Source organism: Saccopteryx leptura, chromosome 1 (genome assembly GCF_036850995.1).
Source record: "Saccopteryx leptura isolate mSacLep1 chromosome 1, mSacLep1_pri_phased_curated, whole genome shotgun sequence".
Taxonomy (NCBI): Eukaryota; Metazoa; Chordata; class Mammalia; order Chiroptera; family Emballonuridae; genus Saccopteryx; species Saccopteryx leptura.
Window position 1 is genome coordinate 148,517,302 of NC_089503.1, and position 26,948 is coordinate 148,544,249.

At 47.5% G+C, this 26,948-nt stretch overlaps 1 protein-coding gene and 1 long non-coding RNA gene across 2 annotated transcripts; one reads left to right on the plus strand and one right to left on the minus strand.

The window, feature by feature from the left end:
• Window positions 1-2,425: 2,425 nt before the first annotated feature.
• LOC136400568 (uncharacterized) lies at window positions 2,426-19,519 on the minus strand. Its single transcript, XR_010750335.1, has 4 exons — window positions 19,447-19,519; window positions 17,633-17,726; window positions 3,274-3,385; window positions 2,426-2,581 (listed from the first exon to the last, which is right to left on the minus strand). It is a non-coding gene; the product is annotated as an uncharacterized lncRNA (long non-coding RNA).
• Window positions 19,520-19,779: 260 nt separating this feature from the next.
• On the plus strand, window positions 19,780-25,213 carry PLK2 (polo like kinase 2). Its single transcript, XM_066377480.1, has 14 exons — window positions 19,780-20,058; window positions 20,325-20,432; window positions 20,543-20,659; window positions 20,801-20,930; window positions 21,152-21,239; window positions 21,706-21,801; window positions 21,909-22,107; window positions 22,193-22,340; window positions 22,669-22,766; window positions 23,089-23,218; window positions 23,455-23,695; window positions 23,814-23,943; window positions 24,214-24,324; window positions 24,452-25,213. The coding sequence occupies exons 1-14, from the start codon at window positions 19,810-19,812 to the stop codon at window positions 24,641-24,643; spliced, it is 2,037 nt and encodes a 678-aa protein (XP_066233577.1). The 5' UTR covers window positions 19,780-19,809; the 3' UTR covers window positions 24,644-25,213.
• Window positions 25,214-26,948: the final 1,735 nt, after the last annotated feature.

A 26,948-nucleotide genomic window follows, 5' to 3' on the forward strand; every position in this document is an offset into this window, starting at 1 on the left:
CCTCTGCTTCAGATCCTGCAGTGGCCTCCAGGGTTAGAATTAGACCCCCACCTGGACGGCGGGTGCTGAGGCTTTTGTGAGGGGCCTTCCCTGCCCTTTGCTGCCTCCCCTGCAGTCTCCTCCTTGCTCATTGCACAGTGGCTTTCCCACCAATGCCCAGAGCCTGTCCTGCCTGCAGGGACAGAGCACAGCTGCTCCCTTTAACCTGCTGTGACCTTCCCGTGCCACGTCATGTCACTCAGCCTTCTTCTTGAGTGTCCCTCCTCAGGGAGGCTTTCCTTGACCATCCAAGTATGTCACCCCACACACCTGTCAGTTACCGTCACCCTATACTCACTCTCCTCATTTTCACAGCACGCAGTATTCTCTGACAGTTTTACATATATTTGTTTATTCTTTCATCCCCTTGCCCCATAGTGTTTATTCATGAGAAGAGGGGCCATGTCTGTCCACCGCTTGTCTCTAGCAGTGTCTGTCATATCAGGAGAAAGGGGTTCAATAAATGTTTGTTGAGTGAATAAATAAAATAGCACTTGTTCTGGGCTATCACAACAGACATCTGGGGTGCTAAACATAAGTACCTATCAGAGAGCACAGAACACTGACACACGTGTATCTGTCTACCTCACACACACCCAGGGAATTCAGAGAACAATGAGGAGGCAAGCATAGTGTGTCACTCCTTTGGAAGCCTGCCCTCCCTCATCTCCTGAGTAGCAGCCATCCAGGTGTAGGTCTCTGACTAGCTTGGGGAGACTGGAGGCGAGTACAGACTCTGCTGTGGTGGCATGGCGGGGTCCCCCAGCAGAGAGGCTCTCACAGGCTGCTGCGGCTTCTCTGAGCACCCAGGTCCCTGCTGCTGGGACGGCTCTGGGAAGTGTCTTGAGAACAACCTGCTCGCTACTGGGCAGCTCTAGGGCTCTCATCTGAGTGCAGCAGGGACGTCCAGGGAGACAAGGTCAGAGCCGGGGGACACTGCCATTAGGTGTAGGTCCAAGAAGAGCACTTCTGTGGGGCGAGAGAGCCTAACGCAGCCAGGCAGCACACTGTCAGACAGGCCCAGTGCAGGAACACGTCAGGACAAGGCTCACTGGGACGTCTCTCCTCAGGCCTGACCTCGGCAGCTGCTTACAGAAGCAGACACACCCTCACCACGCAGTCCAGCAACAGACTCCTTGGTATTCACCCAGAGGAGTTAAAAAGCCTGGTCCACACAGAAACCTGCACACGATGTTTATAGCAGCTTTATTCATAATTTTCAAAACCTGGAAGCAACCAAGATGTCCTTCAGTAGCTGAATGTACCAGTAAACAAGCTGCAGTCCATCCAGACAACGGAATATTATTTAGTGATAAAACAAAATGAGCTCTCGAGTCATGAAAGACAGTTCCCTGTGCCCGCCTGTAGGAGCCGTGTTCACGAGGACTGCTGCCTGGTATTGTTCTCCGTGGCCTGTCTGCAGGTCGGACACTGTGTGTCTCCCCTCTTTCTGGCATTACACCCACCTCACCTCCTGGAGTCGCTTTTGGCTCTCTCCCTACGCCTGTTAATACAGTAGAACCACTGAATTTCAAACTCTTTTTATCCTTAGAATATATAATATCTTTCCAAAGGTATGATACTTTAATCATCTAAAGTAATCCTTTCTTCTGTATGGTTATGTTAAATTTTGATTTACACTTAATGTCTTCCCTTTTAAAATATTTGCCATTTTAGGCCCTGGCCAGTTGGCTCAGCGGTAGAGCGTCGGCCTGGCGTGTGGGGGACCCGGGTTCGATTCCCGGCCAGGGCACATAGGAGAAGCGCCCATTTGCTTCTCCACTCCCCCCCCCTCCTTCCTCTCTGTCTCTCTCTTCCCCTCCCGCAGCCAAGGCTCCATTGGAGCAAAGATGGCCCGGGCACTGGGGATGGCTCCTTGGCCTCTGCCCCAGGCGCTAGAGTGGCTCTGGTCGCAGCAGAGCGACGCCCCGGAGGGGCAGAGCATCGCCCCCTGGCGGGCAGAGCGTCGCCCCTGGTGGGCGTGCCGGGTGGATCCCGGTCGGGCGCATGCGGGAGTCTGTCTGTCTCTCCCGTTTCCAGCTTCAGAAAAAGAAAAAAAAAATTTTTTTTTTTCCATTTTAGGGATTACATGATTCAAAATTATATAAACGTGAACTCCAACAAGTGTTGCTTCCGTGTCTGTACACTGGAGGCCGTTTGTACCCCCTATCCTAGCCACCGTGTGTTTCCATCGGTGTCTGGCTCACCTTCAGAGTTTCGTCCTGAGAATAGAAGCAGACGTCCATCTGTCCAAATCTACCCACCTCCTACATACCTGCCTGTGTGTACATATATGTTATGTTCATATCCACACATTTTGACTTCTCTCCCTTTCTCACAAGCAAGGTAGCACACTGCTCCTCACTGTGAGTCTGCCTGTGCCTCGTCCATCACCCAGAGGCTGGGCCGAGATAGAGGGGATGTCCCTTTATTCAGGACAACTTCAAGCCACTTACAATTATGTTGTCGTTGATACAGCTAAATTCTACTTCAGGCTGGGGCGACCAAAGAAACACCTTTACAGAAGATTTTTATTGTTGTGCTGTGAGGTGAAAATCTGCAGTTAATGTGAGATCTTCAAACAGTGACATCACCAAAAAAAAAAAAGAAATAGGAAAGCAAGGAGGAAGGGAAGGAGGGAGGGAAGAAGGAAGAGAGGGAGGGAGGGAGGGAGGGAGATAAGAAAGATCAGGCCCTGGCCGGTTGGCTCAGTGGTAGAGTGTCGGCCGGGCGTGCAGAAGTCCCGGGTTCGATTCCCGGCCAGGGCACACAGGAGAAGTGCCCATCTGCTTCTCCACCCCTCCCCCTCTCCTTCCTCTCTGTCTCTCTCTTCCCCTCCCGCAGCCAAGGCTCCATTGGAGCAAAGATGGCCCGGGCACTGGGGATGGCTCCTTGGCCTCTGCCCCAGGCGCTAGAGTGGCTCTGGTTGCAGCAGAGCGACGCCCCGGAGGGGCAGAGCATCGCCCCCTGGCGGGCAGAGCGTCGCCCCTGGTGGGCGTGCCGGGTGGATCCCGGTCGGGCGCATGCGGGAGTCTGTCTGACTGTCTCTCCCCGTTTCCAGCTTCAGAAAAATACAAAAAAAAAAAAAAAGAAAGAAAGAAAGAAAGAAGGAAGGAAGGAAGGAAGGAAGGAAAGAAGGAAAGAAGGAAAGAAGGAAAGAAGGAAAGAAGGAAAGAAAGAAAGAAAGAAAGAAAGAAAGAAAGAAAGAAAGAAAGAAAGAAAGATCATACAAACCCCAAAATCAAATAGAGACATCTGGTTGGTGCTTGTTGATGGAAGCAGAGATGGATAGGTTTCTGAATCATCCACCAAGATGTGATAATTAGATTTTTGAGAATAAGTCAATCTACAAGAGAAAAACAAAACAAAACAGAAAATAACACGTACCTAGTTTCGTGGAAAAGTCTATTCGAACAAGGGCACACTGCACCTGAGATGTTGCAGGGAGTGCTGGGCACCAGGTGGCCCAAGTTCCGGACTTGGTGTGAGCTCTTCTTCAGGACAGACCTGCCTGAGTCCCCATCTCACTCTCCTCCCCCACTTTCTTCTTCACGGTCATCCTCTCCCAGTTTACACAGGAAGAGCATTCCTTTCAACTGTCTATCTGCTCCTCTGTCTGTCCATCCACCCGTGCAGAATTTACTCTTGTGTGTCCCCCAGATGTGCACAGCTCTGAAGCCGACAAAACAAAGGGAGGAGGTGGGACTGCAGAGCTTTTGTGAGAAACTTCCTCCCGGTGGCAGACTCAGGGCAAGGCCTTGTGCCTCCTCTCTTCTTCTCACTTTTTCTGTCTTATTTCTCTCTTTCCAATACCTAGAACTCAGAAGCAAGATGGTTGTCACAGAAACAGTTATTCACACACTCACTTGAGTGAGAACACAGTTTTCTGGCTGATTAGTTTGACAGTGAGGACTGTGCTTGCCAATCACATTACATGATGGGAGTTTCCCAGAGATTTGATCTTAGAAGTCACTGAACTACTCTGGGCCTCGGTGCCATCGTCTCTGAGGGGGGATTACAGCACTTGTCAGGTTGAGATGACAGAGCCAGTGCCTGACATACAGTAGGTCAGCGAGGTTAGCTGCTGCTCAGTGTCCAGGAGAAAGCGGGGAGACAGCGCTAGGGAGGGCAGGAGGGCAGACAGCAGGGTGTGAGCCCATAGCGAGAAGCCCTCTCGCCAGCATCGGTTATGGAGGGGAGTCAAACAAATCTGAACAGAGTGAAGTAAAGGGAAGGGAGCAAGCAAGCTCTGTGTTTTGTTTTGCATTTCAGTCACTATTGACTTGGGGAAGTGGTGAGAGAGGGGAAGAGAAAGCAACAGCCTGTAGGAAGTCTTTGCCACCGGCCAGCGGGGAGGACGTCCAGCTCAGGACCTGGCTGTTCCCGGGGCCAGGGGGACCCCACCACGGGCCAGGCTTCTTCAGGGTTCTTGGGGATGCCTGCCCTGGCCGACAGTCCCCAACCCACAGTGCCCAAAAGGACCTCCCTCGCCCTCCTACCCCACCCCGCATCCACGCCCACAGCCCACTTAGTTCTGGAGATGCAGGCCTGCAAACTGCAAGCCTGGCTGTGAGGGCTGTGTGATACCTGTGCCCAATGTCTCCACCCTGGGGGAGGGCACAGCCAGTGGCGAGGGAGAGGTGGGGTACGGGCTCCTCACTGGGGGCACCCTGGGTAGGTGGGCCACTCGGGGAAGATTTTTGTTAAACTTAATTGTGAAAATATTCAAAAATAGAATTGTGTAGATAAGGGTACAGTGAACAGTCATACATCCACCACCAAAGTAAACAGTTGTTGACACATGCCCCCCCCCCCCCCCACACACACACTCTGTCTCTGGTCATTTAAAAGTAGGTTACGAACATCAATGCATGGGTCTCTTAAAATGAGGAAAGCCTCATATACAGTGAGAGAGCTATAATACCTTTATCGTGGTTTCAAATAAGCAGTAACTCTTTCATGCCTACTTCAGTCACGTTTTCCCACTGCTGCCAGATGCATTTTCTAGCTGCTTTGTTCAAACCAAGGCCACCAGGGACCACAGGTGCCTTCTCTGTGACTCCTGACTGTCCATCTGCAAGTTGCTTCTGACTGCCCTGGGCTTCTGGGAGAGACCAGGCTAGATGCCTTGTAAAATGTCTATTTTCTGCTTCTGTTACATTTTTCCCCTGGTCTTTCATGTAATTTATTCCTTTGTCCTGTGTTTCCTTTAAACCTGAAGTTAGAACGCAAACTGGCTTAGATTTGAGCATGCTGTACTAAGACCACGTCTGGAGCACTCACTTCCGTCCTCCCCTCAGGGGTGGTGGGGTCCCACTGCTCCCGATGGCCAGTGTGGATTGTGCTATGGCCAGTGTGGATTGTGCGTTGAGGTGGTGGCAGCCAGATGTTACGCAGCCCTGACCTCCACTCCCCATTCCCGCCTGGGTTGTCAGCAGGGAATCTGTGAGCCGATATTTGAAAATGTGTCTTATCAGACATTCGCCTGATGACTTGGTCCTATGTTGATTCTTAAGAGAACCAGTTATACTACTTGTGGTTGCATTTTCTAGTACTGTCCATTCTTTCTACACTTAGTAGGTGGTATTCTCTGATAAAACTGTTTCCACCAGAGGTGGGGGGTGGAGGGTGGGGAATTGGAGGAAGACGGTTGAAAACAAGCCCAAGGGATGTGCTTACTGCCAGGTGACTAGTGGGTGCTGCCGTGGGGGAGGTTGGGGTTTGAGGAGCCCATGCTGAGAGTTCTCATTTCGAGGAAAAAGTACTTTTTCTTCCTGTTTTATTGTGTATCTGTGTGATATGGTGGACATTAACTGAACTGATTGTGGTGATCATTTTGTAATATATGAATCAAACCATTAAGAAGTACATCTTAACCTTATATAGTTCTGTCAATATCTTAATAAAACTAGAAAAAATTTCCGAATGACTTAGGGTTATGATATTACCTTGAGCTACAAGAAGACTGAATTAATACATTCTTTTTAATTACCAATTTTCAGGCTAAAGATTTGGTGTAATAGTCACTTCTAGTGTCGGCCAGGAAATTTTTGTTTGCACATTTGCTTTTTTAAAAATATCATTAGAGTTTCATTATGTTTTTTTTTTTTTTTTTCATTTTTCTGAAGCTGGAAACAGGGAGAGACAGTCAGACAGACTCTCGCATGCGCCCGACCGGGATCCACCCGGCACGCCCACCAGGGGCGACGCTCTGCCCACCAGGGGGCGATGCTCTGCCCATCCTGGGCGTCGCCATATTGCGACCAGAGCCACTCTAGCGCCTGAGGCAGAGGCCACAGAGCCATCCCCAGCGCCCGGGCCATCTTTGCTCCAATGGAGCCTTGGCTGCGGGAGGGGAAGAGAGAGACAGAGAGGAAGGAGAGGGGGAGGGGTGGAGAAGCAAATGGATGCTTCTCCTGTGTGCCCTGGCCGGGAATCAAACCCGGGTCCTCCGCACGCTAGGCTGGCGCTCTACCGCTGAGCCAACCGGCCAGGGCGAGTTTCATTATGTTTTATGTTTCAAGTGTATTAATCAACTTGTTTACTGGTTTTTGGTGTTTTGTTTTGTCTTGTTTTTATAAAATGCAGGCCCATTCAGACATCAGAGGTAGGAGATACATTTTTTTAAATTAGGAGTTGTAAATTGACATTTGCCAATTCAAATTTGGCTTATAGGTTTTTTAAATTTTATATTCATCTCTTAAAAAGAAATTTTTATTTTATAGTAATAGTGACATGATCATTTATTTTCTTTAGCTGTATTATACATATAAAAGTCCAAATAGCAAGACCAATATTTTCACAATTAAGTTTAACAAAAATCTTCCCCGAGTGGCCCACCTACCCAGGGTGCCCCCAGTGAGGAGCCCGTACCCCACCTCTCCCTCGCCACTGGCTGTGCCCTCCCCCAGGGTGGAGACACTGGGCACAGGTATCACACAGCCCTCACAGCCAGGCTTGCAGTTTGCAGGCCTGCATCTCCAGAACTAAGTGGGCTGTGGGCGTGGATGCGGGGTGGGGTAGGAGGGCGAGGGAGGTCCTTTTGGGCACTGTGGGTTGGGGACTGTCGGCCAGGGCAGGCATCCCCAAGAACCCTGAAGAAGCCTGGCCCGTGGTGGGGTCCCCCTGGCCCCGGGAACAGCCAGGTCCTGAGCTGGACGTCCTCCCCGCTGGCCGGTGGCAAAGACTTCCTACAGGCTGTTGCTTTCTCTTCCCCTCTCTCACCACTTCCCCAAGTCAATAGTGACTGAAATGCAAAACAAAACACAGAGCTTGCTTGCTCCCTTCCCTTTACTTCACTCTGTTCAGATTTGTTTGACTCCCCTCCATAACCGATGCTGGCGAGAGGGCTTCTCGCTATGGGCTCACACCCTGCTGTCTGCCCTCCTGCCCTCCCTAGCGCTGTCTCCCCGCTTTCTCCTGGACACTGAGCAGCAGCTAACCTCGCTGACCTACTGTATGTCAGGCACTGGCTCTGTCATCTCAACCTGACAAGTGCTGTAATCCCCCCTCAGAGACGATGGCACCGAGGCCCAGAGTAGTTCAGTGACTTCTAAGATCAAATCTCGGGTGTTCCTAGTCTTCTCAAAAGTTTTATTTATAAATTTGTCCCCATACTCAAAATTGAGTTCCTACTTTGTGCCATGTACTGTTGTACACTGGGAGTACAGCGCCTGAGAAAGCTGTGCACCTGTCCCCATGAGGCTTCCGTACCTGTGGGGAAGAGAGTAACACACCTGACAAACCACAAGAAGCGAGGTGTGCTTCCGAAACCGGGGTCACAGGACAGAGCAGCAGGGGAGGGCGGACCCGCAAGGCTTCTTAGAGGAGCCAAACCCTGTCGTTAAAGGACATTTTATATGTATTCTGAATATAGGTATTCTATTCTTTAATAAAAAGTGATCAGAGAGGAAATAATCCACCTGAAAAAAATAAATATACAAACAAGTAAATGGGAAAAACCCCATTGTTATGTTTCCTATTAGTTCTTCCAGAAATTTTGTGCCGTCTGCATATTTAAGACTGTAAAAATATATATTACTTTCCTTCCTTTCTACTCCAAGGAAGCAGGCTCTGCTAACCCTACACTGTCTCACTGGCCTCTCACAATACTTCCTGTGGTGATCTCACCACATCAGGAGTTAAAGAGCTTCTTCATTTGTTGTTACAATGGCCTACGTCTATCATATGGGTGCACAGCATTTGGTCAGTTGTCCTCCAGCGTCCTCCCAATATATACATATTTTTGAGAGAGGTAGGGAGAGAGAGACAGGAACACTGGGCTGCTGTATGTGCCCTGACCAGGGACCGAACTAGCAACCTCTACACTCGGGACAAGGCTTCAGCCAAGCGAGCTATCCAGCCAGGTCTCCCAGTCTGTAGTTACAAGCACTGCCCCAATGAACAGCCTCACTCTCCAGGGCTGGCAAACTGCCGCCATGACAGTTTCTGCGTGACCGCCCAGCTCAGCCATGGCAGTGGGGTGGCGGCCACGGGCCACATGCAGCAAACAGGCCCGGCGGCCTCACCAGAAAACCCGATTCCCAGAGGCCAGCTCTGGGCTGGATGTGGCGGGCGGGCTGCTTCCCTCCTGGCGCCGCTCCTCACTGTTCTGTGCACGGGACTGTCTCCACAGGCCCGCCCGGAAGAGAGTACAGTGCCTGGACCCCAAATATGACAGATTCTGCCAAATTACTCTTTGCCGAGACTGTACCAATTCTCACCAATATACAAGAGGCCTTGTTTCCTCAGCATTTCACCAATGCAGGATGTTCACACGGGTTTGGGGGTTTTGCCAATTTTATGAGAAGAAAGGGTATTTCAGTAAAGTTTTAATTTCAATTTCTTTTCTTGTAAATGAGGTCGAGTGGATATAGGAACCGTCTGTTTTTTATTGACTTATGGGTCTTTTAAATCAATTCATAGGAGCTCTTTTTGTAACAGGAAAACTATCTCTTTCTCTGTGATATGTTAAAAATAATATTTTCATTTTGTTGGTGGATCCACTGCACTTTCTCCCCCAGTGGTGACCAAGTTGGCCCTGTGGCATGTAGTAGATAGTCCACCTGAACAGTGAGGTAACCTCACTGATGTCGTTGGAAACCTTTGTAAAATACTAAAACACTATGTATCTTGGACCCACTACTGAAGTTGCAAATCCATGAGTCAGTATCTCATGAATTCCTGAAGCTTTCTGGTATATTTCAGTGCCTAAGGCTAATCTGGTCCTTATTTTATAGTTTTCCTTGATATTCTTGCTAGTACATTACATAAACTTTGGAATCTTCTTACCTAATTTATTTTCTTTCTTTCCATTTTATTTGTTTTTATTTTTTTGGAGAGGAAGGGAGAGAGAGAGAAGCATCAACTCATTCTTCCACTCAGTTATGCCATTCATTGCTTCTCACATGTGCCCTGACCAGGGCTCAAGTCAGTGACCCCAGGTTCAAACCCACAACTTCGGTGCTCTGAGATGACACTTTATCCACAATGCCACTGGCCAGGGCACCTAAATTTTTTTAAAAAGTAATCTTATTTGGGTTGAGTTTAATTTATAATTTAATCTAAGGAGAATTGATAGCTTTAAGATATAGTGTGTCTTCTCCAAAAACAGGTATAGCTTTCCGTTTGTCCAAACCTGCTTCTGTGTCTTTTATTTAAGAGTTTTCTTCATACAGGTCTTGCATATTTCTTATTTATTTTTAGATATGTCAGCTTTGTGTAATGATTGCTTTTGTGAAATCTTTTCTTTCACCACACTTTCTGATTGCTATTGTGTATCGCTTTCTGAACCCTTCCACTGTGTTCTGCTCTCTTTATGTTTCCTCTTTAGGGTTTTCCAGGAACATGGTGACCTCATCTGCAACGGGACAGTTTCACTGACTCTCCATTTACACCTGCAGTCTCTCTTCTTTTCTTGGTATTACTCTATATTAGTTTCAGGCGTGCAGCACAGTGCTTGGACACATTTATCCTTACAAAGTACATACGGTCCCCTGTATCTCCAGCACCCCCCTCGTTATTAGAATGTTATTGACTACACTCCGTGCTGTCCTCTCCATCCTGGGACTGTTCTGTGACTGCCGATCTGTACTCAATCCCCTTGGCCTTTGCTCTGGGTCCCACCCCCCTAATCTCTTTCTTGAACTACAAGGACCAGTAGTTCAAGACGAGCATCCTTGCCACCTCCTAACTCTAGTTCGGAGCTCCTGGGGTCCCCCACAAAGCACAGTGCTGGGGTTTCAGTTGAAAGATGTATTTTATCATTGTAGGTATCTATTGATTCTCACCTCAAGCTTTTTTTTATCAAGACCAGACACTGACTCTATTTTGTGTGCCTCCCTCACCACCCGGAGCAGAAGACCTTCCCCCACCACAACCCCACAGGCTGAGCTCTGGGGCTCTGGGGCCAGCCTGAGGCAGCCCCTCCCCAGGGGTGGGTGTGCAAATACAGATGATCTCTGCTACTAAACAAATAGATGCTGACTGACTTTGTCAAGTGCCTTTCAACATGTATGAAAGTGATCACTGGATTTTCTGTTTGCAGATCAATGACACTGAATTCTCAGGGTGGAAGCACCCTTGCACCCTCGGATTACACTTCATCATGAAGTAATGTTCTGCTCCTGCATTGGGGGTTGTCTGCTAATGACTTCCTCTAAATGTCCACACTCATAACTGAGATTGTCTGTGACCCTTGCACGCACAATCTTCACCAGGTCCTGATGTCACTGTCATGGCTGCTTCACAAGAATACATCCTCAGTTTCTATTTTATTCTATGCTCTGGAACAGCTGGAACAGCACTGTACTATTTAACTGCAACAGTGTCACAGGGTCAGCCTGAGGACCACCTAGGCCTGATGTCTTTTTAGGGGCAGGTTTTGACAATTTCCTCTACTTCTGTGGAAATTGGTCTTGTTGAATTTTCTAATTTTTCTGGGGTCAGATTTGATCAATATTTTCTTAGAAAAGTATCCATCTCATCACAGATTTATTTATATGGAATTAAGTAGTCTCCAATTATCTTCTAAATTTCCTCTGTGGTCAGTGTAAGTGCCTTCTGTCTCCCTGTTTTTTGAGGGAAATGGTAGAGTCTGGACTGGCTAACAATGTGTGTTTTTATCACTTTTAAATAGATTTATTTTCCTCCTTCTCCATTTACTGGTGTAAATATTTATATTTAGAGCTCTGACGTTGCCTCCAGTTCCCTCCTTGTGGAGGCTCTGGCACCCAGCTGCCAGCAGCCTCCCTGCTCTCTGCCCATGACAGGCCAGCAGCTTCCCTCCCCCGCGTGGCCTCCAGACATCCCTGGTGGAAGGTAAACTGTTCAGTACCAGCACTTTACCTGTGCCCCACATGTCCTGATAGCTAGTGTTTTCTCATATTTTTTGCATATTCTAAAATTTGCTTGTATTTTTATATGTAGTTTTTTTAAGATTGATTTTTAAATACAAATTCTAAACAACTGTGGTTATTTTTGTATATATATATTTGTTATATATAACTTATCTATATGTATATACAATATACTTTTATTTGTGTACATATATAGGTATATGCATACACATACATACACCCTACAAATACTCTGGAGTCTCTCCCCATAGTTTTAATAAAGATGGAGTTTGCTATCCATTCTTTTTCCTAGATTACAAAGGAAAAGTGTTGAATTGCTGCAGTCATTGTTATGGGAGGTACTTCATGGTTAATATTTACTAAACACAATATATTCCAAGCACTTTGGAAGCATGTTATGAAAACTACTTCATTTAATTCCACAACAATACTATTTGGTGGGTATTGTTATCTGCAGTTTCTAGATGGGAAAAGAGTCCAACCTGCCAAAAATCTGGTAGCTAATAAATAGAATGTAAACAATTCCTTAAAAGGTCATTAAACACAGCTCAGCTCTAGGAGGGCATAAGGATAAGGTGAGGTCCATCCTTGCTGGGCAAGCAAGCACAGGTGTGACGCTCTGCTGACCAGTCGTTCTAGAGCTGGTCTGTGAGAGGACTTTACCCAGAGGAAGCACTGGAGAAAGCAGGAAGTCCAGGACAAGGACAGCTGCACCCTGTGTCTGCCTGCCTTCCTCTGTGAGGACACGACCTCCTCCCCAGGGGAGGAAGGCCTTTGGTTTACGAGTGTGAGCTTGATAAATACTCTGCGTGTACGAACTGAGTAACTTTAACGTTTTCTTCTGCATAAACAGCACTGCTTTGGAATATGTCTGACAATCTTCACTGAGCTTCTCTGCTGTACTGAGAGCATTGGGGAAGCTAAAACTAATCTAGTCAGACCTCCCTTCCTGGTTTTTGATTTCCCACTTGCAGTGCCCAGAGATTTCCCAATACAGTAAGTTTCAAGGTTAATGAACAATAAGGGACCAGTTTTTTCAAATAGTTTTAAAAATAGTAAAACTGGATCTTACACTATGTCACTATTAAAACAGAACGACAAAAGAGTGTTCTTCACTCACAAGAAAATGGTTTTAAAGGGCCATACATAAAAATTCTAGTTGAACGGAGTTTCATTTTAAAGTTTGTGACAAATTCTTCAAAGAGTCTAAACTCAACTGGACTTGTCAGTATTAGGAAGAAATGTACCCTCTATTGTTGCTTTTCAATCACACATTTTAAGAAGTGGTCTTAAATGAACAGGAAATTCGGGAGTACATGCATGGAGGATACAAAGACTGCAAGAATTCAAAAGGGGAGGAGAGAAAGATGTCCTCTAAAAGACTTTTTAAAGATGTCTATGAGACAAGTTTTTCATATTAATACTTACCAAAGGTTTTACTCCCAAGAATGAGAAAAGGAATTTGTATTATATTCTCTGAAAAAAGTTTTACATATAAAATTTTAAGTAAATTGACATTAGAAACAATTGTGCCCTTTCAGAGAGATTTAAAACTGCAATGACTTCTTTTGTGGATGCCACACAACACAGTGACATGGTGGGTGTGACTTCATACACCTTAACTTTTAGCACCGGTTGGCAATACCACTTTGTAGCAGCAGAGGGTGCGCTAAGCCCATTGCAATGACTTAGCAACTGCAGTTTGTGCATCAGAGAATAAGGGGTGCAATTGAAGGGAAGCTGCTGTCACCCAAAAATACATCCTTTGGAATAATGATTATAAGTTGTTGTCGAGGAACAAAAGACAGGAAAAAACCTCTGAACTCCCCAAACATGTAAAAGGAGTGTAGACAGTCTGCCCCAGGAGGGAGGATACGCAGTTTCCTGCAGTTCGAGAGGCCCTAACGTGTGAGGGGCCCGGAGGAACCAGGCAAGGCCCCTCCTTCACAGTGTGCCCCGCGTCCCCTGTTGTTCAAGCGGCCAGCAAACGTCCCTGCACCAGCACTGGCTCCCACCTCCCCGTGCGCTGCCCTTTGCCTCTCAAGTCCCAAACCACTAGTGCACAGATGCCTCAGCTGCCCAGAACGTCTGTGGTCTCTGGGCTTAGGGCTCCCCTTGGACATTTTCTCCTATTGATCTGTCTCTTTAATTTTATTATTACCCCAGCTAGAAGGACTTAGAAGATGGGAGGAAAGGTTATTTTTTTAGCCCTCACATTCTTGAACATTGTTATTACCATGCCCAGAAATCAGATCGATGGATGGTAGTTAAGTAGACAGAGGAATAAGTAAGTTTTGATCAAATACTTTGATAAATATGTAATATCAACTTCATCAAAGATTACTTAAAGGCTTTGATACAGAGTTTTACTCATTTGCAAAATGCCTGTATGTCTCAATGAACAGAACATAAAGGATATGTAGCATATTTAATATTCAAATTTAGGCCCTGGACAGTTGGCTCAGTGTTAGACCGTTGGCCTGGCATGCAGATGTCCCGGGTTCGATTCCTAGTCAGGGAACACCGGAGAAGCGACCATCTGCTTCTCCCCTCCTCCCCCCTCCTCCTGCAGCCAGCCATGGCTGAATTAGCTTGAGTGAGTTGGTACTTGGCTGAGGATGGCTCCACGATGGCTTCAGTGGTAGCTCAGTCGCCGAGTAACGGAGCAATGCACCAGATGGACAGAGCACTGCCCCATCAGTGGCTTGCAGGGTGGATCCTGGTGGGGGTGCATGTGGGAGTTTGTCTCTCTGCCTCCCCTGCTCTCATTTAATTTAAAAAAATTCAAATTTAAATACGAAAATTAACCCTTTATTTCATATTAAGTTGCTTTTCAAAGAGTTAGACATTAAACTTAAATATCCAATCAGTTAAATATATTGTGATGAACTTAAAATGAGGTTTGGGCTCTTTTAACTCTCCAGACTGAAGCCAGGCTGTTTGAACTTGACTTAACATGCCCCGCTGAGCCCTGTGGCCTCTTGGTGACACACTTATACACCAAATTCTCTCACTGTCTACTCCCCTCGTATCACTATGCTCATCAGAAATGGTTTTTTTAACCTGAATTTAAGGTACTCATAATTGGACTAACCATATTCCTTGACTTGTGACATAGTTAGCGTTGAACTCTGCATGCATGCTTCTTCTGAGTTCCTGTAATCCAACCCAAGAACTACATCACAGACAAGAACTTACACGAGCCTATATGTCTCTGCCTCTTCCATAGCCCTGCCTGTCACACAAGGCACTCATCAACCTCCATTTTGTGTTTAACTTTTCCTTATTTTTTAAAATAGTAATTTTTTTGGTGGCCTAGACAGAGAGAGTCAGAGAGAGGGACAGACAGGGACAGACAGACAGGAAGGGAGAGAGGTGAAAAGCATCAATTCTTTGTTGCGGCATCTTAGTTGTTCATTGATTGCTTGTTCATTGATTGCTTTCTCATATGTGCCTTGGCTGCGGGGCTAGAGTAGAGTGAGTGACCCCTTGCTCAAGCCAGCAACCTTAAGCTCAAGCCAGTGATCCTGGGCTTCAAGCCAGCTACCTTTGGGCTCAAGCCAGTGACCATGGGGTCATGTCTATGATCCTATGCTCAAGCCAGCAACCCTGCACTCAAGTTAGTGAACCAGCACTAAAGCCAGATGCGACCACACTCAAGACGGTGACCTCAGGATTTCAAACCTGGGCTCTCCTTGTCCCAGTTCAATGTTCTATTCACTGCGCCACCACCTGGTCAGGCTTAAAATAGTATTTTAAATCAATGTATCTGCATGTGTGAGCATTATACTCAGATTTAGTTCTTGAATTAAATTAGTGATCTTTAACTTGTCATTTTTAAAACTCAACATTTTTATTCATACTGATGTTGATATCTGTAATTCATTGATTTTCACATAGTATCTCATTATGGCATGAACCACACTCTTCCATCTAATGGGCATTTGGTTTGACTTTTTTGTTTTGTTTTTTGCTTGTCATGACTATGTGTGTGTCCTCTGGTGCATATGTGTGAGCATTTCTCTTGCTGGGTTATCCGGTATAAGATGATCAATTCAGTCTCCAAGAATAATAAGTAAATGGTCGATCAACATCTTCTTCAACTCTTGATATTTTTAAAGCTTCCTAATTTTTACCAGTGAAATTATTTTAAATGGTCTTAATTTACACTTTCCTGATTATTAATGACTCTGAGAATCTCATCTCGTTTATTAGCTAGAAGTAGTTCCTTTTTTAAAAAACGCTTGTTTGTGTCTTTTACTCATTTTTCTGTTTAGCTGTTTTTCTCATTATTTTGTGGGAGCCCTTTACATACCTGTCTTAATTCTTTGCTTTTTAGATGTATGCAGATATCTCTGCCAATTTATAGTCTGTCTTTTTACTTTAAGGTGTCTTTTGAGGAATCAAATTTCTTAACTTTAACTTATCCAAATTTATTAACTTTTATTTATAGAGTTAATGCTTTATATGTATTAAGAAATCTTCCCCTTTATTGAAGAGACCACCCCTTCCCCACAGTATAGTCTCATATATACATATAAAGGACAGTCTCTTCAATAAATAGTGTGGGGACAATTGGAGAGCCACATGGAAGAGAATGAAACTGGACCACTATCTTTATGCCATGCACTAAGATCAACTCAAAACAGACATAATAGACTTGAATAAAAAACCTGAAACCATAGAAACAATAGAAGAAAACATAGGAGGTAAGCTCCTTGATGTCAGTCTTGGCAATGATTTTTTTGGATTTGGCAACAAAAACAAAAATAAACAAATGGAACTACATCAAATTAAAAAGCTTCTGTCCAGCAATGGAAATAATCAATAGAATAAAAAGGCAACCTACAGATGGGAGAAAATATTTCCAAATCATGTATCTGATAAATGGTATTAAAAATATATGAATGACTCATACAATTCAATATCAAGAAGAAAAAGAATTTGATTTAGAAATGGGCAGAGAACTTGAATAGACAGTTTCTAAAGAAGACATACAAATGCTCAACATCACTAGTCATTAGGGAAATGCAAATCAAAACCACAAAATATCACCTCATAACCATCAGAATGGCTATCATCAAAAAGACAAGAAACAAGTGTTGGTGAGGTTGTAGAGAAAAGGGAACTTTTATGCACTGTTGTGGGAATAAAGACTGGTGCAGCCACTGTGGAAGGCAGTATGGAGGCTTCTCCAAAAATTAAAAATATAACTACCATATGATCCAAAGGTCCCACATCTGGGTGTATAGCCAAAGGAAACAAAATCGTAATTTCAAAGAGATATCTGTACTCCTATGTTCACTGTAGCATTATTCATGAGAGCCAAGGCATGGAATCCACTTTAGTGTCCCTCAGTGGATCAATGAATAAGAAAATTGTGATACGTATATGTAATGAAACATTACTCAGCCTTACAAAAGAAAGACCTCCTGCCATTTGAGACAATGTGAATGGACCTTGAGGGCATTATGCTAATTGCAATGTCAGACAGAGAGAGACAAATACATACTTTATGTTCCCACTTACATGTGGAATCTAGAGAACAGATTGGGGGTTTCCATAGGTGCAGGCTGGGGGCAAAATGGGTGGAGGTGGTCAAACTTCCTGTCACAAGATCAGTTAGTCTGAGATGTAATGTATATGGCATGGTGGCTATAATTAACAATACTGCCTTGCATATTTGAAAATCACTAAAAGAGTAGATCATGAAAATTCTCATCACAAGAAAAAAATTATAATTATGCATGGTGATGTAAATTTACTGTGTTAACCACTTCACAAGATATACAGATATCAAATCATTGTTATATACCTAAAACTAATACAATGTCAATTATATCTCAATTGAAAAAAATCTTTCCTTGTCCTGAACTGAAAAATTTGGTTTCCTACCTTGTCTACTAATATTTTGTTTTGTTCTTTAAGTTCTTGCTCCATGTGGAGGTGTTTTGCACATGGTATGTGTGCTATGGTGAACAGTGCCCCTCGCAATTCACTGGTTGCAGCTCTAACTCCTAACACCCCTATTTTTGAATACAAGGCCTTAAAGAGGTAACAGAGGTCAAATTAGGTCATGTGGGTGGGTCCTCATCCAATCTAACTACTGTTCTTACAACAGGAAAGCTGGACACACACAAGGGCACCAGGGACAGTCAGCAGAGGATGGGCCAAGTGAAGACACATGAGAGGTGGCCTTCGGACAGCCAAGGAAGGAAGACTCAGCAGAAACCCACCTGCGTGCACACTCATCTTGGACTTCAGCTGCAGGACTGAGACTCCACTTCTGTTGTTGAAAGCACCCAGTCTGGGGTATTTTGCACCAGCAGCCTAGAAAGATAACACAGTGTGAGACACGGGTTCCATAGTTCCAATATGGAGAGCTATGTTTCCAGTTCCATTCACTCAATAACCCCTCCCTTCCTCACTGATCTGCCCTGCCTCTGTCAGCACATGGACCTGTTTGTAGGGTCTCTCTTCCAGTACCCTCCTCAGTCTGCCTTAAGGGAGGTCAGACTCCTCACAGTTACAACTTCACAGTAGGTCATGGTTGCTGGTCAAGAAGGGCCTCCCCCATTACTTCTCCTTTAAAGTGACTTTGCTATGTTTAATCACTTATACTTTCTTTCTTTTTTCTTTTTGTATTTTTCTGAAGTGAGAAGCAGGGAGGCAGAGAGACAGACTTCTTTATGCGCCTGACCGGGATCCACCCAGCATGCCCACTAGGGAGTGATGCTCTGCCCATCTGGGCCGTTGCTCCACTGCAACCTGAGCCATTCTAGCGCCTGAGGCAGAGGCCATGGAGCCATCCTCAGAGCCTGGGCCAACTTAGCTCCAATGGAGCCTTGGCTGCAGGACAGGAAGAGAGAAATAGAGAGGAAGGAGAGAGGAAAGGGTGGAGAAGCAGATGGGTGCTTCTCCTGTGTGCCCTGGCCAGGAATCGAACCCCAGACGTCCACACGCCAGGCCGATGCTCTACCACTGAGCCAACTGGCCAGGGTCGATCACTTACACTTTCAAGTAAAGTTTACAACTCAGCTTCTCAAGTTTCGCTAAAAAATCTTCCTGGGGTGTTAACTGTATTTGCATTAAATGTATGGAACTAAAGAGAAGTAGGTTGTAACTGAAGAGGTTTCCATCAGAGAGAACAGTAGGGGCAATTTGGCTTCTGTCCACACGAAAGCATCACCAACCAAAAAGTCAAATTCTTACAGATGCACAGAAAACCCCATGACACATCTACAGGATTAATATTTCATTAAATGCCCAAATTTCATATGAGATGTTCAACAGCCTATCAGATTTTTAAGCACACTTGCTAACAATATAAACAATAGTATGTCATAATCAGAGAACTGAAATAATAACGAAAAGTATCACGACAACCTATTCTTCACCTTAGAGGGCCATAACCAACTATAGGTTAAAAAAAAATTCAATACTGGACAATAAAACAAGGGTGTGGTGTAGAATGAGGTCTGGAACCGTACACCTGCGAGCCCAGCCCCGGCTGCCAGCAGGGTCCCAGGCCGCTGCCCGGTGGGGTGGGGGCTCCGTCCCGCCTGAGACGCCCCCGCTTGCCCTGGCCTATCCCGGATCGCCCGCCGCGCCTTCCCCTGGGCCTCCTGCGGTTCGGGAGCATCGAGCTCGGTCTCTGAAGACGCTTCGTCCAGGCCACGCGCACCTGAGCCTGGCCGGGGCCGCAGGTCACACCGGTGGTGGCAGCGTTCAGCTCGTGCCCCCCGCCGCGCTGGGCAACTTCCCGCATAGGCCGCACGCTGCCCCGCCCGGAAGGTGGCTGACCCTGACCCATCGAGAAGGGCCACCTCCTGTCAACGCCGCGTCCTCGTCTGTAAGACTGGGCGTCCGCGCCCTGCCGGGGCGCCGCAGACACCACACGTGGCGCTCGCACCGAGGGCCGCACCGGAGCCACCTGCCCTAGCGGCGAGGACGCGGCGCCCCGCCAGCAGCACGGCCGTGACACGTGGAGTGGGGACCGTGCGCTCCCTCCGGGAACGACCGGGGCCGCCCCGCACACCCGCACACTCACCGTGCGCCGCCCAGGGTCCCGCCACCCGCGCTTCCGGAGCGCACCGCGAGGAGGCGCCCTTGCCCCGCGTTCACCGGGGCGCTCGGGGCCGTCACCCTGAATATGCTGTCGGGCGGGGGGAAGGCTCCGACGGTGCCTCACTCCGCCTGGCTGCGACCGCCGGGGGGCGCCGGAACGTCGCTTCTGTCGCTTCTGTCGCTGCTGTCGCTGTCCGGCTCGGCTCCACCCTGCGCGGGGGTGGGCGGGGCGCCGTCATGACGCAACGCGGGAAAAACCCACCCCCCCCGGCCGTATATAAGGCGCGGCGCTTACCCGCACTCGCACAAGTGGACAGGCAGCGGGCATACGAGGCGGGTAGTGACGATGGAGCTCCTGCGCACGATCGCCTACCCGCCGGCCGCCGGCGCTAAGACGGCGGAGCAGCCGGGCAAAGCTGGCGGCGGGGACCCCAAACGCAGGCGACCGCCGCCCGCCGAGGAGCCGCCACCCCGCGCGCAGGAGCCGCCACCTGCCCCGCAGCAGCACCGCCACCACGCGGGCGCTGAGGTGTCGCGGGTCGTCGTGGACCCCACGACGGGGAGGCGCTACTGCCGGGGCCGCGTGCTGGGCAAGGTGAGCGCCGGGGCCTGGAAGGCTCCCCGACCTCGCTCCGCTCCTGGCCTCCCGACTCCCGACCTCCCGGCCCCGCGTCCGTCTCCTGGTGCCGCCCTGCGGAGGGACGGAGCTGAGCGCTCTGCCGCCTCCGGGGGAAGGGGCTTTCGGAGGAGCCTGCGCCCCCGCTCCCGCCCCCGCCTACACCGTCTTGTGTGTTTTTTGCCGGTACCTGCCGTCCACGGCTCCGCCGTACTCAGTCGCGTCTCGGCTTTGTCTCCTTGCAGGGCGGCTTTGCCAAGTGTTACGAGATGACAGATCTGACAAACAACAAAGTCTATGCCGCGAAGATCATCCCGCACAGCAGGGTGGCCAAGCCTCACCAGAGGGAGAAGGTGCGTGCGCGCTGCACGCGGGGCCTCCTTTGTGTGCGGACCAGCCAGTGGGGGGGGGGGGGCGACCTGGGGCCCCCGGCTCCCGGAGCTGATGGTCCGCTTTTCCCCAGATCGACAAGGAGATCGAGCTACACCGGCTGCTGCACCACAAGCACGTAGTGCAGTTCTACCACTACTTCGAGGACAAAGAGAACATCTACATTCTCTTGGAGTACTGCAGCAGAAGGGTAGGTGTCCGCCAGCCCCGGGTTCAGGCTACCTTCCGTGGGGGAGGGGGGTCGGCGTGGAGGCAGTTGTCCTGCACAGCGGTGACTCTCGCATCCTGACTCTGGTAACTGTTTGACAGCTTCTCCTTTCCTCCCCCTTAGTCCATGGCTCACATCTTGAAAGCAAGAAAGGTGTTGACGGAGCCGGAAGTCCGATACTACCTCAGGCAGATCGTTTCTGGACTCAAGTACCTTCACGAACAAGAGATCTTGCACAGAGATCTCAAACTAGGTGAGCCCTTTACCGCGATCGCTGATTCTGTGTTGGAGAGGGTGTTGTCCTGTCTCTCGCATGCCCGTTCATGTTCCTATTGGGACCAGGCCTATGCAGCAGTCTTGCTTGTAGAGCTGACTGTGGTGGTCAACCGCAGGCGCTGGGTCCAAGTGGGTGTGTGTGCCTTTGCCTGGAACGCCTTCCCATAGGGGTTCAGGTGTGTTCTGTTTATCCTCCAGGGAACTTTTTCATTAATGAAGCCATGGAGCTGAAAGTCGGGGACTTTGGCTTGGCAGCCAGGCTGGAACCGTTGGAACACAGGAGGAGGTGAGAGTCAGAAAGGCACCCACCGCCAGGGTTCTGTGCAGAGCAAGTGTGCCCTGTTCCTTTTCCAGTTAGTGTTTCAGGGCAAGTCGGTGGGCACTAAACCTGCAAACCAAACAATGTTACCTGGAGGACACTCCTAGTGCTCACTTAGGGGACTAGGCCAGAGTGCCTCACATCATCTATAAGTTGATTGTGAAACAAATATCTTAGGTTTGCCTGATACCTATAAAAATGCCTGGTCTCAGTTGATTGAAAATACTGTCATGTGGGCCGAAAAAACTGTACATGAGCATTTAAAAATTTACCAAAAGTCACATGATCAAATGTAAGTTATTCAAGTGCCAAAACCAAAAGTCAAAGGTTTCCAGATAGAAATTCAGGACAGTACTTTCAAGGTTTTATCCAGGGAACTAAGTGTAAACAATAGAATCGATCCTAATGAGACCTTCATATTTTGTTTTTGCAGAACAATATGTGGTACCCCAAATTATCTCTCTCCTGAAGTCCTCAACAAGCAGGGACATGGCTGTGAATCAGACATTTGGGCTTTGGGCTGTGTAATGTAAGTAAATGCACTGAAATGACCAAAAGGCAAAGTTGGATTTAGATTTTAACATTGGGAAGGGTTGCTTTACCGTCATTCCTAAAGAAGTGTCTTCTTTCGCTTAGGTATACGATGTTATTAGGAAGACCCCCATTTGAAACTACAAATCTGAAAGAAACTTACAGGTGCATAAGAGAAGCAAGGTATACCATGCCATCGTCACTGCTGGCCCCTGCTAAGCACTTAATAGCTAGCATGTTGTCTAAACACCCAGAGGACCGTCCGAGTTTGGATGATATCATTCGTCATGAATTTTTTTTGCAGGTTGGCATGTTTCTTGAATCTTTGATTACATTCTGTTGGTCCCAGTTGCCCGGCAGTCACTGAAAGGCTTTCTGATTCCCCATAGGGCTTCACTCCAGACAGACTGTCTTCCAGCTGCTGTCATACAGTTCCGGATTTCCACTTGTCAAGCCCAGCTAAGAATTTCTTTAAGAAAGCAGCTGCTGCTCTTTTTGGTGGCAGAAAAGACAAAGCAAGATATATTGATACTCACAGTAAGTCATGAGACCTCTCACTGTTCTGTTCCAATATTTAAACTTGATAGGTTAGTTAGCAGAGGCTTTGGCATTAGCATAGTTTAGCAATATTATTGAACATTTTATAGCATAATAAATTCAACACTGCAAAATGTGATTGATAGCTGTGTCATGTGCATTAAAGTGTGCTTCTTGCATAATTGCAGCTAATAGCAATGATAAAAATGCTGTTTTTGCCTTGTATGCTTATAGCTAGCTATTAATGCAAAATGAGGAAATCTGGCTAGCTCTGTTCCTATCTCATTAGGCTAGAATAATGCTCATAACTCTTTTCCTTGATTTACAGATAGAGTGTCTAAAGAAGATGAAGAAATTTACAAGCTTAGGCATGATTTGAAAAAGACTTCAATAACGCAGCAGCCCAGCAAACAGAGGACAGATGAGGTATGCTGGGGAAGAACAGAGTAGACACCAGCACTTGACACCGTTTTCATTCTTTGTTAGTTATTTCTCTGTGGTTATCATGGTTCAAGCATGTCGTATTTACTTATTTTTTTTTTTTTTGCAACCCTTTGAAAGGAAAGACTTTGTCCTTTAGTGGAACAGTGCATGCTGTGGAGGGACTATGATAGCTTTTCCCTGGCCCTCATCCACTGCTGCTGATAAGCTTTCCCAGCGATTACCACAACCTCCTCTTAGCCCAGACTTCTCAAGATTAAATGCGTTTTGGATACTTGACTCACTGCCTGATCCTCCTTTCTCCTAGGAGCTCCAGCCCCCTCCCACGACAGTGGCAGGGTCGGGAGCAGCCACAGTGGAGAGCAGGCAGCAGATCGGAGATGCTATTCGGATGATTGTCAGAGGGACTCTTGGCAGCTGCAGCAGTAGCAGTGAATGTAAGTCTTGTCAACAATGTTTCTGATAATGAAGCTGCCATGCCAGTGCTCAATACTAAGTAACCAAAGTACTTGTGCATTCAAGCAACTAATTTAACATAGAAGGAACAGAATTTGGAAGACTAGGAAGAAATTTGAGTTTCATGTCCTTAGAAGAATTAGTGGAGAGAAACTTAACATCTACTAAAGTCTGTGGTTTTTTGTTAATTATTCTATAACTTCCTCTGACTTTTAAGGCCTTGAAGACAGTACCATGGGAAGTGTTGCAGACACAGTGGCAAGAGTCCTTCGAGGGTGTCTAGAAAACATGCCAGAAGCTGACTGCATTCCCAAAGAGCAGCTGAGTACTTCCTTTCAGTGGGTCACCAAATGGGTCGACTACTCGAACAAGTACGGCTTTGGGTACCAGCTCTCAGACCACACTGTAGGTGTCCTATTCAACAATGGTGCCCACATGAGCCTCCTTCCGGACAAGAAGTAAGTGTGGTGTGTCCAGTCAGTGACATCCTGCCAGTTCGTTAGTCTTGTATAAAGAAAGCCGGACAGAGTGACTAACAGCCCCTGTTCTCTCTTCTCCCGTCACTGCTGTTTTCAGAACCGTTCACTATTATGCAGAGCTCGGCCAGTGCTCTATCTTCCCAGCGACAGATGCTCCTGAACAGTTCATCAGTCAAGTGACGGTGCTGAAATACTTCTCTCACTACATGGAGGAGAACCTCATGGACGTGAGTGCTGGGGCTGTGTGGCAGGGGGCAGGGGTATTGGAGTGCAGTCCCCAGACCAGTGGGTCCTCACAGCCAGTGCACACTTGTTAGCTTTGTTAGAGTGCAGACTCATGGTTCCTACCCCCTTCTGCTGACTCAGTGTCTCTGGGAGGTGGGACCAGGGGCCCCCAGGTCACTCTGATGCTGCTTCAGCCTGGGAAGGATTTGCTTTTGGAGGACTCGAAAGCACAGGACAGCCTTCACAGGCCCCGCCTCTCCCATGTCCTCCAGGGTGGAGACCTGCCCAGTGTGACTGATGTGCGAAGACCTCGGCTCTACCTCCTGCAGTGGCTGAAATCCGACAAGGCCCTGATGATGCTCTTCAATGACGGCACCTTCCAGGTAAATACACCCTTCAGTGATGTGCGCGATTAGGTCTTAAGACATTTCTACCTTGCCAATTTAGTTGTGGACCCAGGCTTTCTAATTCTTATATTTAGAGAGCGCTAATATCTTTGTCTTATTAAAGGTGAATTTCTACCATGACCACACGAAAATAATTGTCTGCAGCCAAAATGAAGACTACCTTCTCACCTACATCAATGAGGACCGGGTGTCGGCCACGTTCCGGCTGACAACCCTGCTGATGTCAGGCTGCTCATCAGCATTGAAACAGCGAATGGAATACGCCCTGAACATGCTCTTGCAGAGATGTAACTAGAGGACTTGGGAGGGCCCTGGGGACTCCTCTTTCCACTGCGAGAGCCCCCGGGAGCCCAGGAGCGTGGTCTCCAGCACGTCGAGGAGGGTGGGCAGTGTGGTACGAAGACAGCCCTCTGGCCTGCGGGCTGGCCGAGGATGCCGCTCTTGACCGGACAGTCTGAGAGTGAACCAGGATGCAGTTTTGCTTGGCGCACCTGTCTTACAAGGTTTTACAGACAATTTCACAGAAATGTGCATTGACTCTTCACTTCTTTCTGTTGAGAGCATTTCAGACGGAGGACTTGGAACTGTGAACATACTTCCTGCAGGGGAGGAGGAAGGGAGGACACTCCCGTGTCACTTACAGGCTGTAATCGGAGCAGCTTTTGGCTGCTCAACTGTGAACTATGGCCATACATAGGTTTTTTTAGTTGTTGTTGTTAATTTTTAAAGACAATTGTGGCTGGAAAAGTGCATTCCTTGTTAATAAACTTTTTATTTATTACAGCCCAAAGAGCAGTATTTATTATCAACTGTTTTTTTTTTATGTTGACCATTTAAAACTGTTGGCAATAAAGCGTATGGAAAAGCCGCAATGTGTCATTGGTCCAGTGGTCTTTGTCACGGTGCATCGCTGGGTTACAGCCTTCTTTGATCCTGGACACTCGGCCTTGCGCTGAGTACGGAAGTGTACTAGAACATTAGAGCTTTACTTTTCTAATAATAGTTTCTAGGAAGTCCGTCTTCCATACCTGAAACAGTCATACCCTCCCAGGGCAGATCTAGTTTGACCAGAATGTAACAAAAACACACTGCTCTCATTACAGAGTGCAGGCCTCCCACTGAGGCCAAAACCAGTTTCTGTGCGAGGGTTTCCTCCAGACTCGTTTGGCTCGGAGCTGAGGGCTATTGTGGTCCCGTGTAAACAGGCCTCTGTGGTTCGTGTCCGTGGAGACAGGAAGTTTATCTGAATGTGGGCAAGGTGCTGTGCTGCGGGTGCGGGTACCGCTGCGTATGTTAGCCCAGGCCTGCCCCAACACTTCCAGTGCCACCAGGGAGGGGCCAGCACACAGCCCCAGGCGCGGAAGGACTTGGCACATACGTATGTCATTTTGTTTTCCTTCTGGTGCGCGGAGGTGAGGGTGGTACGGGAACTGAGCTCTGGTCACAAACTCATCATCCAAGAGGCAAACCTGAGCTTTTCCTCTTTCAGTGGGATCTGCTCTTTGACAGGCATGAAAAGCTGCTCACCCTGTTACTCCGAACTTGCAGTGACCCGTGAGCTGCACATACCTTCCTGTGCCGTTGTAACACTGCTATAGGGGAAGTCCTGTCCCGAGGAAGGCAGGGGTTAGAGTTACACTGGGACCCTGGACAGTGTAGTGTAGACGTATGTGTTGGTTGTGATTTTACATTTCTCTGCAATGATTACAAACTATACCTGATATACTTTATTAATAAAAGTCAAATCTGGAGCATTTGTATTGACTATTCCACAGGTCCTAGGTTGCTGGCTAGAATTCTCCAGATTCAACACAAGTCTTTGTTAAGTGGCTTACAGTAATAGCTGGGGGGAAAAAAGCGATAATTACACTAATAGCTGGGTGTGCAAAAGTAGACTCTGTTTTTATGAGCAGAGAAGAAAAGCCAGGAGTTTGCAAATAGAAAATGTTCTTTCATTTTGAGTTTCATACTGTAAGACTGTGTTACTTCACATTTTCAAAATGTGCACTTACCCATTCCTGTGGGTATTGAGGGTTTGTGCTGCCCTCGATCGGGGTGGCACTGGAAAGGCAGAGTAATCCCAAGCCTCTCCCTGCCCTCAAGGAAGTCCCAGCGGGTGGAGGAGACAGTGCATTTACTTACTAGTCTGATAAGTGCTGTGATGTTATGATAAAGGTATGCACTGGGTGTTGTGGGAACCAACCGGAGCACAGGAATCTTGGGGAAGGAGCCCCAGGCATGGGGTGGACTCGGAGACTGGATTCCAGAGAAGGAAATTCTTCTTTATTGGGTTTTGAAAGATGAGTTGGGTTAAATAAGTGTGAGGTTGGGAAGGGCATTATGAGCAGTAGGAATTACAGGTACAGAGGCCTGAGGGGGAGGGTGTACATGGTGCAGGTGGGTGTGTAGGTCTGGCAGGTAAGGGCTGGAAGACACAGGCACTGTGCCTTCCCTGTGTCCTCCCAAGGCAAGGAGGCTGCCCTGAAGGTTCTGTGTGGTCCCTGAAAGATTTTAAGGAAGAAAGTGACCTAGTGTTTCAGTTTTATAGAATTCATTCTGGGGGTGGGAGGAAAGGGGAAGAAGATGGAGAGAGATGATCC

Bases quoted from the DNA above. Each gene is read 5' to 3' on its own strand.
- PLK2 (XM_066377480.1), top strand. From the start codon at position 19,810: ATGGAGCTCCTGCGCACGATCGCCTACCCGCCGGCCGCCGGCGCTAAG. The intron at 20,433-20,542 runs GTGCGTGCGCGC...GCTTTTCCCCAG, and splicing joins AGCCTCACCAGAGGGAGAAG to ATCGACAAGGAGATCGAGCT. The intron at 22,767-23,088 runs GTATGCTGGGGA...CCTTTCTCCTAG, and splicing joins GCAAACAGAGGACAGATGAG to GAGCTCCAGCCCCCTCCCAC.